Source organism: Candoia aspera, chromosome 2, assembly GCF_035149785.1.
Source record: "Candoia aspera isolate rCanAsp1 chromosome 2, rCanAsp1.hap2, whole genome shotgun sequence".
In the NCBI taxonomy this organism is placed as follows: domain Eukaryota; kingdom Metazoa; phylum Chordata; class Lepidosauria; order Squamata; family Boidae; genus Candoia; species Candoia aspera.
This window is the reverse complement of record NC_086154.1, coordinates 55,445,375-55,465,566: the sequence shown is the minus strand read 5'-3', so window position 1 is coordinate 55,465,566 and position 20,192 is coordinate 55,445,375. Positions and strand designations below refer to the sequence as shown.

Here is a 20,192-nt window from a genome sequence, read left to right as displayed (position 1 = left end):
CTGGGACATTCAAATTGCCTCTTCCCTTTTGGCATCCAAAAAGTCTATTAAGATTTGGCTATTTAAAAAGGCCCTGGAGGTGGAACAGTTTGTTCTCTCTAGCAATGCAAGCTGTTCTAACTATAGCTGGGCTGAGTGTGATTTATTCCTAGGGTTTTATATATGTGATTTTATCAATTGTATTTTGTATAGTTTGTATTTTGCTTTTGTTTTTATTCTGAATTACAGATCACACTCAAATCAGCTCTGTTTGGAGCAGCCTATACATTTGGGATGGATGGATAGATAATAAAGGTGGTGTAAAAAGTTAATCATGACTAATTTGCTTAACATCCAATTCTGAAATTAATGAGATTAGACCTGCAAGGCTAAACATACTTTACTTATTAAGAAATAAGGTTTATTTAGTGTCTGAAAAGTATACATAGAATTACACTGTCAACCCATTTAATTATGTTAGCTGTTACTTGTGTTTTCACAAAATAAGTTTACATACTCAGTGACTCAAGAAACAGAAAAAAAGTTCATGTTTGTTTGTAAGAGCTACAAAACTCAGAATGTAAAATATTTAACCATTTAAAAATGCTAACATTAAATACCCTTGCAAAAGATTGGATGCTAATATATTTTCATTGGACTTTCATGGAGTAAACAAATTGAATGAGCATAAGAGCTGGCACTGACAAGGAAACAAACATAGTTTGATGGTCAATGCTAAAAATAATCTTCAGCCATCCCCTCAAGTGAAGGAAATTCCTACCACACCTCAAACCAAAAATTAGAGAAAGACAGCTAAGCCACATAATTTCACCAGAGCAAAATTATACCCTTACTTGAATAATCTATTCTGTTCAACAAGGAATACTTCATTCTCCAGAACCTTTTGCAGCAAATTATACTTCATGAAATACTTATATCTACAAGACAACACTTACATCTTGAGGGCATCACCTTCTAGACTCCCTGGCATATTCACTGGCAGAAAACCACCAAACAATTTTCAGGTAGGAAATTATTTGTTTTTAAAACTTCTATTAACTCTGTGGCAATGTACCTTTGATTACTATATAAATACATGCAAATCCAATTTATCTACTATTGTTATAAAATTTTATTCTTAGTAATATCAGATAACTTTTAACTAAAAGGACATACCTTATAATAAATATAAATCCTTTATGAATTAGTCTGATTTATGCATGAATTAAGAACATTGTATGGAGACTTCTTAAGACACTCCTGATTATTCTGCATAGGTTTGGTAGAAAACAGATTATTGGACAACAGTAAAATTAAACGATACTGCAAATTTCCTAAAAGTTAGCTACAACTGAATCCTATCTTCCCCTGTCCCAACACTAACATAGCTTTGAATCTGCTGCCTAGCTGCTTTGGTGTTGCACTACGACACAGCTATTTTTCCAGTTCTCTTAAGCTACTATTCCAGGAAGCCCGCTGATTGCTCAGCTGCATCCAGAACAGACTTTGGAGAGGACAAGAATATATTTCAGAAGGTGAAGTATACAGGGACAGAACTGTATGCCTTGTTTCACACATCTAATATAAGATATTGCTTTAGTTATGGAGATGCAGGCTTGTCTTCATTACTTTCCATTGAAGGAGCAGTCATCAAGCTAGCCGGTTATTTAGGAGTCAACAACTTCATCTAGTGGTTTATACTCAGATCTAATGGTTCATATTCTTAAACCAATGCTATACTTTTCCAGTTCTTTTAATGCAGTTGGTAAAACAAACCAAAATGAAAACTTCTTCTAGAGATATTCAAAGCTGATAACAAGGCCAAATCTAGATAATGAAAGCATGAGGCATAAGGAAACTGATTTGAACACGAGGGAGCGTGTGGGTGGATGGTGTTTTTGGTAGCAGTGCTGGTGAAAAAAATATACTTACCCTCTTGCTTTAGATAAGCTATGCTGAAAAGTAAGCATTTAATTTTCTTAATAATTTTAGGAAAGGTGGTTAAAATGAATTAAACAAATATAAGTAGATAGAAAAGGAAAACATAACATTGCCAGGAAAAATATTTCCTATCCCTCGGAATACATGAAATACACGTTATAGACTTTTACAACAAAAAATATAGAGACTGTTCTCATTTACCTATTTGAAAGAGTTCTCTCATACCTCTGTTACAGAAAATTGCAAGGAACAGAATTTATCCAAAAGCTGCAGAAGTGAATGTTTACAGGTTAATATATCTATGTCTCAATTTCCTAGTTTATATTCTGCATAGAAACTTTTGCTGTTGTTTTTTTTATTATTTGAGCAAATAATAGTGGGCATTTGCTTGAATATAAAACAAATCTATTTTCATATCTGAATTAGGTAGAAATTATTACCTGTTTAGATTATTTTTCCATGTTTCTTGTGTTGCTTTAGCATCTAACACTTCAACACTGGGAGGGAACAAAGTCTTATTTTTATATATATGTAAGCAATAGTTTGTGCTATTTGATATTGTAGTTAACTGTTTGATATAATACTTACAGAATTTCAACTTGTAAATATTGATCTAGATTCGTCTTTTACTGATTTATAGAACACAACTCTTGATTAATATTTAGTCCTTTAACTATGCTAGCTGGTTTGATCATCATTATGCATTCTCTTCCTAAATTAACTTGAGTTAACTTTCAGTTTACTCAGTGTATGAGACTAACAAGTAATAATATTTCTACTGTTAGGGGCAGTTATACTGCAGAAGTTTCATTTTGATTTATTTTATAGGATAGTAATGTAAAAGTGAGTCAAACTACAAAGGTAAGAAACTAAACGTCAAGCTCTACAATCTAGAAAATTTGAAAAGCGTGTCAAGCAACTTTAATTTCACCATTTCAAAAAGTGAAAACAATAAATTATTGATTTTGTCTGATGTGGTTTTGATCCTGTTTTTTTAATCTTTGTACATTATATTATTAAAATATTTTGTTGCTTTTGCTGAATATTATATCATTCTTCATTAATCATTGTTTACATAAAAGTGAGAAAAGCATTCCCAAGGAATTGAATCTGATGTTCAAAATAGAACATGGCAAATTATATCAAGTTCAGCTGTCTTGTTATTTGCTTTTATGCTACTTCCTCTTGCTATGAGCAGTATTCTGCCCAAAACTCTAAAATTCAAAATATATAAAATCAAATTTAAACTTATATCATTTACTACTTTCTTCAACATATCTTTCTTTGACAACTAGATGTTTTACCACCAATAGTTTGTTTAATCTCTGCTTTTCCTATATAAATTAATCTGATTTACCTCACTTATTAATTAATTTTTAGTCATCTCAATATTAACAGCATATTTCTCTTGTTTTAAACCACTAATCTCTTGTTACATGCCACCTTTTCTTTAGCTTCATTTTCTTCAAGTCTTCTTCTTGATGTTGCTATTTTAGTATTGTTATATTTTTAGTGTAAGATTTACAATTGGCACAGCTGTGTTTTTTTAAATTGCTGGGCCTTGACCTTTGAGCACTGATAACACCTAGGAAAGGAACTGAGTCAGCTAAATAGATACAACTTTCTTTTGGTCTCTTCTGAATTACTAGATGCCTTTCTCATGCTCCAATTTAAATGCTGCATTTCTAGTGACTTCCCTCAAAAGTCTTGGCTCCAAACTTTTCCTAGGATCTCCACAAACTCATATTTCTAGTCTTCATTTTACCTCATGTATCTACTTTCCTTAGAGTCCACATGAGATTTAAATGCCAAATTTACAGATTATGAAAACATGTTAAAAAAAAATCCTGGATTCTCTGAGGTAAAACTTGCTACTAGGAACCCCTGAGGCTAATAACTTCAGCCTTGTGCTGCCTCTCCTTCTCCAAGATATGGGGGGCAGCAGGGGTGAGTCAACTCAGAAAATTTGCATTGTTCTTTGCAGAATAAATTGACTGGATACACCTCAACCATAATTCCAGGGTTGTGGCAAGTGATAAGGAGATAATCTAAGGAATTGTCCGTCCTGATATTTTGGATTTTTCTTTTTTGCTGGCAGTTTTCAAGGATGTGGACAAGTTGTGTAGAGAAATAAAGGCTTACTCAATTCTTGCCCTCCTGGCTGATTAAATAAGGATGGGAGTGGCCCAATGGTTAAGGAGAACACCAATGCCTCCTTGTTGGTGAGGTATATTCCTCCTGCCTAGGCTGACCATACGTCCCATTTTGAACGGGACAATCCTGTTTTTTTAACATTTTCTGACCGTCCCGTCGTTTTAATATAAATGTCAATTTTGTCCTGTTTTTTTAAAAACATTGGAGCCGTTATTGGGAAAAACGGGAAAAAAATGAAATGGAAATGGAAAAGGAGGCTGACTTGGTAGTAGTTCTCAATCCAGTGAGAAACCTAGAGCAGAACCACAGGAACAACTGATTGGTGGTGAGCAAGAGGAAGAGTCGCCGCCGCCAATCAGTACAGTGGAAGACTGTCGGAAAAGCACGCCCAGCAGAAAAGAAGCCAATTGGCTCTCAGGCCAAAATGGCGGGAGGAAAATAAAATAAAAGGGCGCGCTGGAGAGGAACAGGTTGTCAGGGACAACCGTTCGCTAGACTCCTCCGTTCCTGTCCTCCTGTCCCAGCTCACCGCTGCCCTCAGCCCTCCTGCACTTCTCCAGCCTCCTGCCGCCTTGTTCCTGTCCTCCCGTCCCAGCTCGCTGACGCCCTCAGCCCTCCGCTTCTCCAACCTCCTGCCACCTCGTTCCTGTCCTCCTGTCCCAGCTCGCTGCCGCCCTCAGCCCTCCTGCACTCCTCCAGCCTCCTGCCGCCTCATTCCTATGCTCCCGTCCCAGCTTGCTGCCGCCCTCAGCTTCTCCAGCGTCCTGCCGCCTCATTCCTATCCTCCCGTCCCAGCTTGCTGCCACCCTCAGCTTCTCCAGTCTTCTGCCACCTCGTCCCTGTCCTCCTGTCCCAGCTCGCTGCCGCCCTCAGCCCTCCTGCACTCCTCCAGCCTCCTGGCGCCTCATTCCTGTCCTCCCGTCCCAGCTTGCTGCTGCCCTCAGCTTCTCCAGCCTCCTGCTGCCTCGTTCCTGTCCTCCCGTCCCAGCTCGCCGCTGCCCTCAGCCCTCTTGCAACCTCTCCGCCCAACGCCACCCCTGCACCAGCCTCTCCGGACCCAACCATTGCCGCACCTCCCCCTCCTGCACCTTCCCAGCTTACTGTTGATAACATTTTTTATCATCTTTTTCGTGAATACTGAATATTACATGTTTAACCCCGTCCCGTTTTGCCATCCCACTGTCCCGTTTTTGTCTCAAGGAAATATGGTCAGCCTACTCCTGCCTAAAAAATAAAGTTGTATGATCCCTACTAAAGAAAACTTTTCTTGACTCAGATGATCTATGCAATTATAAGTCAATCTCAAATACTCTATTTCTGGGATAGGAGACTGATAAAACAAAAGTTAATCATACACTATTTTGGAAGAATGTTGAGCACCAGAATCGGGGTTCTTGTTGAAGTTATCTGCTAACCATTGAATTTTTTTTTTTTTTGAAAGACCCAAAGCACTACTTCTTGTATATAAGGAATTTCAAAAGTACCAGTCTGATGGCCTGTTCTGAAATTGGGTGAGACTGAGAACAAACAAACAAAAATCTATTCACTAGAATCATAGGTATCTTGGAAGGTACCTAAGAGGTCATAAAATCAAACCCCTTGCAGACTGCAGGATTCACTAACCATCCTCGATAGATGACTGAAAAAAAAAAGGTGAAAGTTCCCCTATCTACGCAGTATTTGAAAATCCGTAGTGAAGAAACCACTCCGTGAGGTAACCTTTTCCATTGACTGACAGCTCTTACTGTCAATAATTTCTTTCTAGTATCTAATCTGCATCTACATCCTTGGAGTTTCATCCCATTAGTTCTAGTGTTAAGAGCAAGTGAGAATAAGTCTGAACCCTCTATAATACGACAGCCCTTCATATACTTGGAGACAGCTATCATGTCCCTCTCAACCTTCTCTCCTGCAAACTAATCATACCTAGGTCTTTTAACCTTCCTTGTAAGACTTGGCTTCCTGTCCTTCCACCATCTTGGTAGCACTTCTCTGGACTTGCTCCAATTTATCAGTATCTTTTTAAAACCGGGGTGTGTAGAACTGAACCCAATACTCCAAGTGACTAAAGAAGAATAGAGCAGGATAAATTATTTCCTGCTATCTGGACTCTAAAGTCTGCTTGATGCTCTTCAAGATGCCACTGGCCTTCTTTGTAGCTGCATTACACTACTGGAACATGTTGAGCTTGTGATCCACTAGTACACCTAAGTCTGTCTCATGTCTGCTGCTCTTGAGCCAAATTTTTCCCCTCCTGTACATGTTTCTTGTATTTTTCTAACCTAGATGCATGACTTTACATTTCTCCTTGTTAAATTTCATTCCTTGTTTCAACTCACTGTTCTAACCTATTGACATATTTTTAATTATTTTCCTCTTCTCCCAAGTATTAGCCACCCCTCCTAAGTGCTCACAGGCACTAGTCTTCTGTCACCTATTTAGCTGTCAGTTTCTTTCCTGGACTCTGAGTTTGAGCCCTTGGATTTCTTTTAGGCTTTATTTTTATTGAGCAGATAAAGCTTTCTCCTAAATAAAATAGCTTACCGTACATCCTACAAGCTGAATGATAAATGGGTCGGTGAACCCTGAATCACAAGTAGAAACACAAGAACTCTTTTCAAGACTATATATTTCTCTTAGTTATGTATCATATTTATTATCTGAGAGAACAGACTTTGTATTATCTTTACATTGTATTTTTTGTAAAGCCCAGCCAGAGAGGGTTTCATCAACTTAGTTTAGAATGCCCACAAGGTACAACCATGTCTCTCTTTCCTTTTCTTACCATTTGTTACCACTAAATAAAGCTTGGACTATGTTTTCCTCTACATTGCTCTGTATTTTTTTTTATTTTACAATTTAAGTGGATATAAAAATCCATGCACAGAATAATATCATACATAAGATCCTTTAAACCATATATTAGAAGAAAAATCTTGCAATCTACTTCCTGATTTACTTAAGTTTTTGCATATTTCAGTTAAACACAGAAAATTAGATCTACAAAAAAGCTAGATGTCTACTAGATGACAGCACAGAGATACAGAATACTGTAAATCTTTACTTCCATCTAGTGGTCATCCAGATTTTTTTCAGACTATATATGCTTTATAAATCTTTACTATTATTAGAACAATATACTTTAAAATTTCAGCCATTTTTCATTGGCAAAGAAATTCCAATGGACACATAATATTCTTGTGTCTTATTGTGCTAACACAAATGTTTATAATATGATATATAACTGTTTATGTTATTAAGTTGAACACTCATATTGGAGAACTTTAACTGAAGGAATAGGTCAAAATAGACAACAGGAAAATATATTTACAGAGTCCTAAAGTACTTGGTGAGATGGGCAGCTATAGAAATCAATCAATCAATCAATCAAATAAATAAGAAGGCTGTATGCATTACCTTCTGCATGCCACTAAGTGCTAACAAATCTTTTCAATGTTACAGTATTTAGCTTAGTCTATTGAACGTTGTACTCATTCAAACTGTGTACAAATGGAAGAAGAATTTCAATTCCAAGCTTAGGATGATTTTAAATCTTACATATGTAGAAGTGTTAGTCCTAGACAAAACAAAGACAACACTGTTCTGCTAACTGCATAAATACCAGTACTTCCTGTATTATCATCTTTTTAATGTTAACATATTTAATCTTGTTTTCTTCTTTCTGCAGGATACAATATGCAGAAAATGAATGTGGCAAAACCAAGCCAACTGTTAACTATTTTTCTTCTCTTTGAAGTATCAGTATTTGGCCAATATGAGAATGACGACTTTGAGGATGAGTATGAACGTGAAGTGGATAGTGAATATCCATCTATTTTTCATCAGATTCCCCATGTAGAATATAACATTCCTTATTCCACCTTACCTGCTGAGTGTGCCAAAGAATGCTTTTGCCCACCTGCTTTCCCAGTATCCATGTACTGTGATCATCGCAAGCTTCTGACAATACCAAACATTCCTGCTCACATCCAGCAACTTTATCTGCAGTATAATGATATTGAAGCAGTGCCTCTGGAATCCTTTGTTAATGCTACAGCTTTGAGAGAAATTAATCTCAGCCACAACAAAATCAAGTCTCATAAGATTGACAAGGGTGTATTTGCCAAACTTGCAAACCTCAGGCAACTTCATTTAGAACATAATCAGTTAGAAGAAATTCCATTCCCTTTACCTGGAAGCTTAGAAAGGTTGATCCTGGGTTTCAATCAAATTTCGAAGTCACAGAGCAAAGCCTTAGAAGGTTTAATACATTTAACAATGCTTGACCTCTGCAATAACAATCTTGAGGATTCCCAGCTCAAAGGAATAGACTTTTCAAGCTTGAGAAACCTAATGCAGATTAACCTCTGCAACAACAAACTACAGTCTATGCTGCCAGATCTACCACCTTCACTTATGTATCTTTCACTTGAAAATAACTCAGTTTCTTTCATTCCAGATAATTACTTCCACAAGTTTCCAAATCTTACTGCTCTAAGAATGTCACACAATAATCTCCAAGAAATTCCTTATAATGCTTTTATTTTTTCTAATCTTCTGGAACTTAATCTTGGACATAACAAATTGAAACAAATATTCTATATTCCAAGAAGCCTAGAACATTTATACTTAGAAGATAATGAAATAGAAGGTTAGTTTAATTGCTTTTATAAATGTAGTTGTTCTAACATTTACCTTCACTTGAAATATATTTTATACACTGTAAATGTGTATTAGTTTTTAAAAGGTTCTTATTTTTATTTATTTATTTTCCAAACTTCTATTGCCACCCATCTCCCCCAAAAAGGGGGGCTCTGGGCGGTTTACAATAAAACCAGAATTAAAACCACAAAATATAAATTACAATAAATACACCAGTAAATAAGAATAAGATAAATACCAAATCCAAGGGGGAACTTTCTTATTCAGTGGGAAAGATCTATGGTGCTAGCCACCCCCAAGACGAGCTATTACTTCTCCCACCCCAAGCAAGGTGGCAGAACCAGGTTTTCAAGTTCTTCTGGAAGGCCAGGAGCATGGGAGCCTGCCTTACCTCTGGGGGCAGAATATTCCACAGGGCGGGTGCCACTGCAGAGAAGGCCCGCCTCCTGGACCCCGCCAGGTGGAATTCTCTAACCGGCAAGATTTGCAGCATGCCCTCTCTGCATGACTGGGTGGGATGGGTATCTTATGCTAAAATACACGTCGCACTAAATTAGCTAGCAGCCATGTGGTATTTTAACTAGAGTATTAGATATGGGAAGATAGCAAATAGGAGCTGTGACCCAACGAATTCGCTTGTTGCAATTAGCCTTCTGGTTAAACAAGAATCATCTCTCTCCCTGAGTGGCAAAGAAAGGAAGATGAGAAAAAGGGAATATCTGCCTTGTTCATCTAAAAATTGTATCCTGACATTTGAAAAAAGATATACATGCAATCTGTATTTTCCAATATCAACAAACCCTAAAATAGGATTTGTTGTGCAAAACAAGATTGCACAACAAATCCTATTTTAGGATTTGTTACAGATAGATACAGGCACACAGTTGATAACTATATTTAGTAAAATATGGCCACAATTTCTGAAACCCTCAGTTAAGATCTTATCTGATGCTGTTTTTTGTCCCATATCAATGATTGAGGAACCAATTTTTACAAAGTGGTGAACATCCTCATTAAGATTACTGATATTAGTATTATACTGTATATAGTATAATAAATATAGTAATAATGATAGAGGTAAACCCCCAATTTAACAGACCAAGGTTACTTCATCTGCATCAATTTATATTATCATTGGGAGTGTCCTGACTTAAGCAAAAAACTGTGCTGAGACAAGGAGATTGTCTCAAGTGTTTATTAACCTCTATAGTAGACAGAAAATCCTACCAAACTGAAGAAGCGTGGGAAACTCAGACAGATAAACCCCAAAACTCAAGGTGGGTCTGCTCTGAGTTTCTTTGGACAGTTCAAAGCCTCTAAACTACACATGTGTTTTCCCCCCTGGATAGGGGCCCCCTCCTGCTCACCATCCGTACTCATAACAGGGAGGCCCTTCAGATAGTCATACCCTGATCACCTGGTGATTTGACTACTGCAGCATGCTCTGCATGGGGCTGCCCTTAAAGACCACCCAGAAGCTTCAACTGGTCCAGAATGCAGTGGCTCAGGCAGTGGTATGCCCATATAACACCCTTGCTTCATGAGCTGCACTGGTTGCCAATTTGTTTCTGGATGTGATTCAAGGTGCTGTTCATTACCTATAAAGCCCTACGTGGCATAGGGATGGTTACTTGAAGGGCTGCCTATCTCCCACAGTATCTGCTCAAGTGATTTAATCTGGAAAGGTTGGCATGTTCCAGGTTCCATTGATTAAACAATGCCATCTATCAGGACACTGGAAGTGCACTTTCTCTGTTGCAGCACTTGTCCTCAGGAATGAGGTTCCCCCCATGACCTGGGTGGCACCCACCCTGCAGGTGTTTCCGAGGGCCTTGAAGACCTGACTCTGCACCCAAACCTTTGGCGAGAGTGACTGACGCCCCCTTCTGGATAGTGTGGGCTTGTTTCTTGTTGATATCCAGCTTTTGCCATCTTTTTTCCTTGTTTGATTGTTTTCTATAAATGAATAAATCAAGACTATTTTGGATATAATGGATTTTGTTTGTTGTTCTGAAGTGATTCCAAACGCAAGCTTTGTCCATTGTATCCAAATCTGCTAAACTAAGGTCCATTATATCAAAGGTGGTTCATCATCATCATCATCATGATCAATTTTTTTCATCTGACTTTAGTGTGGTACATCTGTCATCAGTACTAATTAGAGCAGAACTAGGAAACACCTTAGAAATTCTCCCAGCTCAGGTACCTGGGAAGTCAAGGACTTCATTGGCTTCCTCTGATATACTAGATGAACCTTCCCCTGAAGTATCATAGTTATATATGGACATATAATTCTACCTTTTCGCCTACAGGCATTATTACCATACATTCTGTGGTAAACTACTGCTGGAAACAGTTCAGAAATTGCAGGTAGCAGACAGCACCAATGCAGCTCATGGGCTGAAAAAATCATATTCAGCGAGAATAGCGTTTATTATGGCTTCTTCTCTTGGAGAAGTTTAATCAGGACACCTCCTTAATGGGTTTTTTTTAATACCTAATTATTTATTCAGGTTAAGTATGGGCTTCTATTGAACATGAACAATCCTTTCAATCCCTCCTTGCTGCTGGCCTATGTTACAGAGTAGGGAACATCATAGGTAGCAATCCTTCTTATATAGGTATTGCACCTTCAGTCAGAGTGGGCTGGTCACTTTTTTAAAAGCTATTTTTAATATAAATATGATAAATAAACAAATATCTGAAAATAATTTGTTTTATAGAAATTTCACGAATTAAAAATCATGTACATTCTTTTGAATTTAATAGGGCTGAAAACTAGTGCTGCAAAATTAGATGAATTAATCAAAAGAGCTTTACCTTAATTGAAAAGGTACATTACACAGGCATTAAAAAGAGGGCCAAGTGGGGGAAAATGATGACACACGTATTATGATGCCATTGCGCAAATGATGTGATTTACATATTTGTGTCAAAAGTCACACCACAATTATCAAATTGTATGCAATGACATCATAACACACTATCATCATTAATGTCATTATGGCTTGTAATGGACTCTTAAATCTTTGAAATACTACATCTTTAATTGATTTTTTTTTCTTCCACAGAAGATAACCTCTTCTAAGAAAATGCCTAGTATAATACTTGATCATCTAAAACCTCTCCATTATATTGCTTTAAATTTTAGCAATTTCCATATAATTTCAAAATTATCTGTCAAAATTTGTTTAAATTCACCCATATATCAGAATGGTAAGAGGTAGACATTTGTGGGGAATAAAAACATTTTAACATCAGTGTCTCAGAAGTTCAGTCCTATTTGCTTCTATAAGATACATATGAACTAGGAATCCTTTGTTAAATAAGAGATGGAAGAAAACTGAACATCTTAAGAAAAACTGATTAAAAATTGTTCCTTATTTTACATTAAAACTCCTAGAGATTTAGATGACAAAAAAGCACACACACACACACATATATATAAACTACAAATCTATATATTATATAGATGCAGTATCTGTCCATCTACCTACCTACCATATAACACACACACACACACACACACACACACACACACACACACACATGCAATATACTATACAGAAGTTTTATTATGTTCACTAGGGCTTTACCTTGCCTTACCTTTAACTTACTGCCAGGTAAATGGGTTTAGGATTTCAGCTTAGCATTATTAATGCCAAAAAATGATTTCACTTTAACACTTCAAATACTAATATTTAGGATAAGATTGAATAAGAAAAATAATAGCTACAATGAATAAGATTGAAAAAAAACAGTTTCAGTTTAAGTAAGTCAACAATGATAGAAGATTTCTGGTTATCAGTTTTGCTCTCATAATAGGAAAACAGTATTTTGGAATATCTGGCAAGAACGTCTGTACCTTAATAAACATTGTTTTTGTCTTTTTACAGTCATGAATGTTACTTTAATGTGCCCTACTATTGATCCACTGAACCTCAGTCATTTAACGTATATACGAGTGGACCAAAACAAGCTTACAGCTCCAATAAGCACCTATGCATTCTTCTGCTTTCCACATGTACGGAGCATTTATTATGGAGAACAAAAAATTAGCAAAGATCAACAAACACAGCTGAGAACCCCTGTGTTCCGAAGATTTCTAACTCCAGAAGAATATGAAGAAGCAGAAGATTTTCATGAAGAACATGGTGAAAGTCATGAATCCAGAGGACATGACAATGACAACTACCTTAATCCTTACTTCTATTAATAATTTTAAGAGGAAGTAAAACTAACAAAAAAAAATAAAGCCAACTATAAAAGAAAACAGAATTAACTGGAAAATGCAGTAAACCATCTGAAGCCAATCAATATATTTTGTAGCATGTAGAATCTATTTTTATATAGCAAATCTCAATAGTCATTGAAATAGTATTTCTCAGATCTTCAAACTATTAATGAAAATATTTTAAATATCATAGAAACATTCAGGTAAATAAAACAAATGCCATGACAATTTTGCTTCTATAATGCTGGTATCATAATGACAATGTCTAAATCCTGATATATCTGAAACTGCAATAAGACATGCTAATGTTATCTAAAATGCATATTATTTTTAGTTTGAATAAATTTTCAAATAGAAATTATATTTTAGTCTGAATCCCAGTTAGGCTTGCAGCAAAACCATTAGTAGATTTAAAAGTCTCTTGGTATTTTAATTATCAGGCATTTGACCATTTTATGGTATATATATGTAGGTATGTGTGTGTATAAACTTAAAATCCATATAGTAATACCTTTTGCTAAAATTCACATTTTGCCATTTCATAAATATTAGATTATTCAGGAAGAATAAACTGAAGTAATACTCAAGTGAAACAAATGGCTAGTAGGAATTACAACCCAAAAAACAATTTGAATCCAAAGATATATTTATAATAATATCAGTAATAAAAGGATCAGCAATTTTTTCAGTTGACAGGACACCAAAAAATAAAAATGAAAACTGACTAAAATCTTAAGAGATCATCAAATTTCACACAATCTTTCTAACATTATTCCTGAGTTCTTCGCTACCTCTCATGAGAAATAATCAAAAATTCATACTGCTGCTTAATATTTCAGGAGATTTTGGTCCACTATCATCATCACACCATCTTTTTGCCCAGAGGCATTAATTACCTTTTTGGGTCCTGTAAAGTCATTGTTGATATCATGAGCACTTTGCCACAAGTCCAACTGTTCACTCTTGCTATAATGTTTCAAGTACATTTAATAAATAACTTGTGTTTATTACAAAATATAAAATATATTTAGGATTCAGTCTACAACAATTAAATTATCAACAAATAAGAACATACACAGACATATTGCAACATAGGGAAAAATCAACAGACGTGGCTTATATTCACTTCAGTGACAATACAAGGCTATCAAAAGTGTTATTTTAAAATGGTATTTTTAATGGGTACTCACTTTTATTTCACTTTCATATAAGGGTTTTAATCAGGTAACAATAAATATTTAAACATATATTGAGTTTAGAAAAGCATAAGATGTTAATAAATTATGATATGATTCAAGAACATAGACTTTTTTCTAGCAAATTACTTTGCCTCTACATTAAATTGGGATATCAATAAACATTGGTCCACCAAAAAGATGGGATTTAATTTTGATAATCTTTATTTTGCTTTTCTAAATACTAAACATATTTTTTGTGATCTTGTCTTGAAATACTTAATAAACCATACTAGTTCAAAAAAATGACTTTAACATTTAACAGATATTCTGCACTCTTAAAGATTACATATAATGTACTAGCATTCCACAGAAATAAATAATCTTTCAGAACTTCTTTTCTGTTTATTATTTTATAAAGCTATGAATTGAAAACTGAACATACCATCCTTTAGGGAACATTTCAGAAGACTGATGTACAAGCTAACAGCAAAAGACATTTTAGAAAAATTGGATTACATAGTTTTATTGATAGAAATATTACATACAATACTGAATCATCTCATTATGTACCTCTAACTGATAATACATGCCATAAGTTGTAGATTTTGAGTTAAATGAGGATGCTATCAAATCCATTAACCGCACTTGTGTTCTTTTAAGAGCTTAGCTAAATTAGCTAGTATATTTGAGGTAGCATCTTGGTTTTAAAGATAAAGTCATTTTTGTTTTGAAATAAATATATGAGATATACTTCAGCAAAGGATCGTTACCTTGTCGTGGTGCTGGAGCTTGAGCACTTCAATGATGCCATGAGCTAAACCGTGAAGGGCCACCCAAGACGGGAAGGTCATGACAGAGAGGTCAGACTAAATGCGATCCCTGGGGAAGGTAATGGCAACCCACCCCAGTATTCTTGCCGTGAAAACTCAATGGATCAGTACAACCAGAGATATGTCGGTATACCATTGGAAGATGAGACCCCCAGGTCGGAAGATGGTCAAAATGCTACTGGGGAGGAACAGAGGATGACTTCAACTAGCCCCAGACGTGATGATGCAGCTAGCTGAAAGCCGAAAGGACGGCTAGCGGCCAACGGTGCTGGTGGTGAACGGCGAATCCGATGTTCTAAGGATCAACACACCATTGGGACCTGGAATGTAAGATCTATGAGCCAGGGCAAATTGGATGTGGTTATTGATGAGATGTCAAGATTAAAGATAGACATTTTGGGCATCAGTGAACTGAAATGGACTGGAATAGGCCACTTCACATCAAATGACCACCAGATCTACTACTGTTGACAAGAGGACCACAGAAGAAATGGAGTAGCCTTCATAATTAATAGGAAAGTGGCTAAAGCAGTGCTTGGATACAATCCAAAAAACGATAGAATGATCTCAATTCGAATTCAGGGCAAGCCATCTAACATCACCGTGATCCAAATATACGCCCCAACCACAGATGCTGAAGAAGCTGAAGTAGAGCAGTTCTATGAGGATCTGCAGCACCTACTGGAAAACACGCTTAAAAGAGATGTTATTTTCACCACAGGAGACTGGAATGCTAAGGTGGGCAGTCAAATGACACCTGGAATTACAGGTAAGTATGGCCTGGGAGAACAAAACGAAGCAGGACATAGGCTGATAGAATTTTGCCAAGACAACTCGCTCTGCATAACAAACACTCTCTTCCAACAACCTAAGAGACAGCTTTATACATGGACTTCACCAGATGGACAACACCGAAATCAGATTGACTACATCCTTTGCAGCCAAAGGTGGCGGACATCTATACAGTCGGTAAAAACAAGACCTGGAGCTGACTGTGGTTCAGATCACGAACTTCTTCTTGCACAATTTAGGATCAGACTAAAGAGATTAGGGAAGACCCACAGATCAGCTAGATATGTGCTCACTAATATTCCTAAGGAATATGCAGTGGAGGTGAAGAATAGATTTAAGGGACTGGACTTAGTAGATAGGGTCCCGGAAGAACTATGGACAGACGTTCGTGACGTTGTTCAGGAGGTGGCAACAAAATACATCCCAAAGAAAGAGAAAACCAAGAAGGCAAAATGGCTGTCTGCTGAGACACTAGAAGTAGCCCAAGAAAGAAGGAAAGCAAAAGGCAACAGTGATAGGGGGAGATATGCCCAATTAAATGCAAAATTCCGGAGGTTAGCCAGAAGAGATAAGGAATTATTTTTAAACAAGCAATTGGAGGTAAATTCCAGGCAAAAATGGGTATGATCAAAAACAAAGATGGCAAGGACCTAACAGAAGAAGAAGAGATCAAGAAAAGGTGGCAAGAATATACAGAAGACCTGTATAGGAAGGATAACAATATCGGGGATAGCTTTGATGGTGTGGTCAGTGAGCTAGAGCCAGACATCCTGAAGAGTGAGGTTGAGTGGGCCTTAAGAAGCATTGCTAATAACAAGGCAGCAGGAGACGACGGCATTCCAGCTGAACTGTTCAAAATCTTGCAAGATGATGCTGTCAAGGTAATGCATGCTATATGCCAGCAAATTTGGAAAACACAAGAATGGCCATCAGATTGGAAAAAATCAACTTATATCCCCATACCAAAAAAGGGAAACACTAAAGAATGCTCAAACTATCGAACAGTGGCACTCATTTCACATGCCAGTAAGGTAATGCTCAAGATCCTGCAAGGTAGACTTCAGCAGTTCATGGAGCGAGAATTGCCAGATGTACAAGCTGGGTTTACAAAAGGCAGAGGAACTAGAGACCAAATTGCCAATATCCGTTGGATAATGGAAAAAGCCAGGGAGTTTCAGAAAAACATCTATTTCTGTTTTATTGACTATTCTAAAGCCTTTGACTGTGTGGACCACAACAAATTGTGGCAAGTTCTTAGTGGTATGGGGATACCAAGTCATCTTGTCTGCCTCCTGAAGAATCTGTATAACGACCAAGTAGCAACAGTAAGAACAGATCACGGAACAACAGACTGGTTTAAGATTGGGAAAGGAGTACGGCAGGGCTGTATACTCTCACCCTACCTATTCAACTTGTATGCAGAACACATCATGCGACGTGCTGGGCTTGAGGAATCCAAGGCTGGAGTTAAAATCGCTGGAAGAAACATTAACAATCTCAGATATGCAGATGATACCACTTTGATGGCTGAAAGCGAAGAGGAACTGAGGAGCCTTATGATGAAGGTGAAAGAAGAAAGTGCAAACGCTGGCTTGCAGCTAAACCTCAAAAAAACCAAGATTATGGCAACCAGCTTGATTGATAACTGGCAAATAGAGGGAGAAAATGTAGAAACAGTGAAATACTTTGTATTTCTAGGTGTGAAGATTACTGCAGATGCTGACTGCAGTCAGGAAATCAGAAGACGCTTAATCCTTGGGAGAAGAGCAATGACAAATCTCGATAAAATAGTTAAGAGCAGAGACATCACACTGACAACAAAGGCCCGCATAGTTAAAGCAATGGTGTTCCCTGTAGTAACATATGGCTGCGAGAGCTGGACCATAAGGAAGGCTGAGAGAAGGAAGATCGATGCTTTGGAACTGTGGTGCTGGAGGAAAATTCTGAGAGTGCCTTGGACTGCAAGAAGATCAAACCAGTTCATCCTCCAGGAAATAAAGCCAGACTGCTCACTTGAGGGAGTGATATTAAAGGCAAAACTGAAATACTTTGGCCACATACTGAGAAGACAGGACAGCCTGGAGAAGATCAACATCTAGGGAGAGTGGAAGGCAAAAGGAAGAGGGGCCAACCAAGGGCAAGATGGATGGATGATTTTCTAGAGGTGACGGACTTGTCCCTGGGGGAGCTGGGGGTGTTGACGACCGACAGGAAGCTCTGGCGTGGGCTGGTCCATGAAGTCACAAAGAGTCGGAAGCGACTAAATGAATAAACAACAACAAATATGAGATATAACATTTATGCCTATAAATTATACCTATAAATCAAGACTTAATCTTCTTCAGCCTGCATGTAATGTTCAAGCCAAAGCAATTTTTATACTTTATCAATTGATTTTTACTGTTTTGTCATTTCTATTCCATAGTAAGTATTATCTCCATCAAAAGTAAAGACAAAAAGCAATTTTCCAGAAAGTAGAATATCATATTATCTGGTAATCTCTAATGTTCATTTGTAATCAACTGAACCAAATGTGGATCAATATCTCTTATGTTCCACATCCTCTCCAACATTTGAGAATAGAGAACAGAACATATGGTCATTCATTTCCATGAAATGAAAAACTCATTGTTATCAGTTTATATGTACGGCTCATGGTTGGTTCCTCTGTAGTGGCAGTATTCCATGTGCAGGATATTTGAGCAGTTGAAGTATAATGTTAGTTTTTAGCAAAATACATTTAATTTTAGTATATGTAGCAGGAATATCGCCAATATCTGCAGTCTTTAAAAAGGCGGTATTTTCATAAACAAATAATGTTTAATCCTGGGAAAGGTTAGATATATTCTAAGTACTTTTAATACTTTAAAGCTGGTATTCAAGTTGCAACTGCACAAGTTATTTCATTCATTCATTCACTGAATGTATGTTATGGTGAAAAATCAAAGAAAACACACATTCTATAGAAAACAATATTTCCTTAATACTTTAGGGAACTGAAAACCCCTGCCGCCCTGTGCTCCACTGCCCCAGCTGACCTTCGCCATCTTCTTGCTCCTGCTGCTGACGGTGTGTGCCTGGCCTGGCTGCTGGGCTGGGCTGGAGCTGGGCTTTGCACTGCGGCTCTGGGGCTACTTTTTGCAGCCCCAGAGCCACAGTGTGCCAAAAAGTCCCTTTGGAAAAAGTTCTTGAAGCACCCCTTTACAAAAAGGTCCTGGGCAGGGTTGGGCTGGGCTTTTGCTTCGTGCTGCAGGAAAAAAAAAAGTCAAAAGCCCAGCCCCACCCCGCAAAAGGGTGTTTTGGCATGCTGCAGCTCGGAAAGCAGCCCCAGAGCTGCAGCTCAGCACAAAGCCCGCCCTATCCCAGCAGCCAGGCCAGGCATGTCTTGTCAGCAGCAGGAGCAAGAAGATGGAAAAGATCAGCCAGGTTGGCAGAGTGCAAGGTGGCAGGAGGGCAAAAGGGCATAGATGGGGGAGATAGGTAGGTGGGGGGTGTTGAAGTGCCCTTGCAGTTGTAAGTGTGGGTGGGGTGCCAAGCACCTGAATTTTGATTACGTGACTGCAGGGGCACTGCAATAGCTATAACTTCGGGCACTAGTTGTAAGTCACTTTTTCAGCATGTTCATAACTTTGAATGGTCACTGAACAAATGGTTGTAAGTCGAGGACTACCTGTACTACTAAACCATCATATCTGTAAAGAAGGAAAACTGCACATATTGCTTAGCACTTTGGCTATAAATGTGTAACTGTTGCAACTAGTGAATTGAAGTATAGTATTAGAGGCCTTTTCAGCACACATTGTATCTTCTCAAATTTGTGGTTATAACTGGTGGAAAATTGACAGTGGATTCCTAAATATCTGAAACCCTTTTGCTTTATAATGGAATAGTATGAGCAGCCTATTCACTGTGAACTAGCAAAGCCCTTCTGGGATTCTCCTTTATACAATAAGTAAAAGAACAAATTAAAGCAAAACAAAGGCAAAAGATGTAAAGAGGTCATTGCAAGGATGCAATTGCAACTGCTTTTCTTCCCCCAATCAGCAATTAGAGGTGCTGTTGTCACCTATAATACCCTACATGGCACAGGACTGGGTTATTTGCAGGACGGACCCTCCCAGTGATATCTCCGAGTCCCATTTATTATATTGGGTAGGCACACTTTGGGTCCCTGCCCTGAAACAGTGCCACCTGATGGAACCCAGGAGGCATGCTTTTTCCATGGCAGTCCCTACCCTGCAAAATGATCTACCCACCTTCTTCCAATGTTTGGGTGGCCCTGACCGTGCTGGCCTTCAGAAGGGCTTTAATAACCTATTTCCCCAGACATTGGGGCTGGGATGAATATAGTTCCCATCGGGAAGGGGGTAGGAACATGATTGCTTGCCTTTTCATTCAAAAATTTTCTTGTTTTCTTGGCTG

The 20,192-nt window shown here is 37.7% G+C and overlaps 2 protein-coding genes across 3 annotated transcripts in view; one reads left to right on the top strand and one right to left on the bottom strand.

Moving 5' to 3' along the window:
* Positions 1–20,192, bottom strand: part of CENPP (centromere protein P) — a 176,528-nt gene that overhangs the window by 116,756 nt on the left and 39,580 nt on the right. The window lies entirely within an intron of this gene.
* Positions 759–14,892, top strand: OMD (osteomodulin). Of its 2 annotated transcripts, none has more exons than XM_063291860.1 (3): positions 759–1,004; positions 7,763–8,725; positions 12,633–14,892. In XM_063291860.1, exons 2-3 carry the CDS (start codon positions 7,771–7,773, stop codon positions 12,950–12,952), a joined length of 1,275 nt encoding a protein of 424 aa, XP_063147930.1. In that variant the 5' UTR covers positions 759–1,004; positions 7,763–7,770; the 3' UTR covers positions 12,953–14,892. The 2 variants fall into 2 exon arrangements, with proteins under 2 accessions (XP_063147930.1, XP_063147931.1); XM_063291861.1 differs by lacking the exon at positions 759–1,004 and adding an exon at positions 1,393–1,514.

What these genes read in the sequence shown, in the direction of transcription:
- OMD (XM_063291860.1), top strand. Translation starts at nt 7,771, where the DNA reads ATGCAGAAAATGAATGTGGCAAAACCAAGCCAACTGTTAACTATTTTT. An exon ending in AGAAGATAATGAAATAGAAG is followed by an intron (nt 8,726 to 12,632) that starts GTTAGTTTAATT and finishes GTCTTTTTACAG; the next exon opens with TCATGAATGTTACTTTAATG.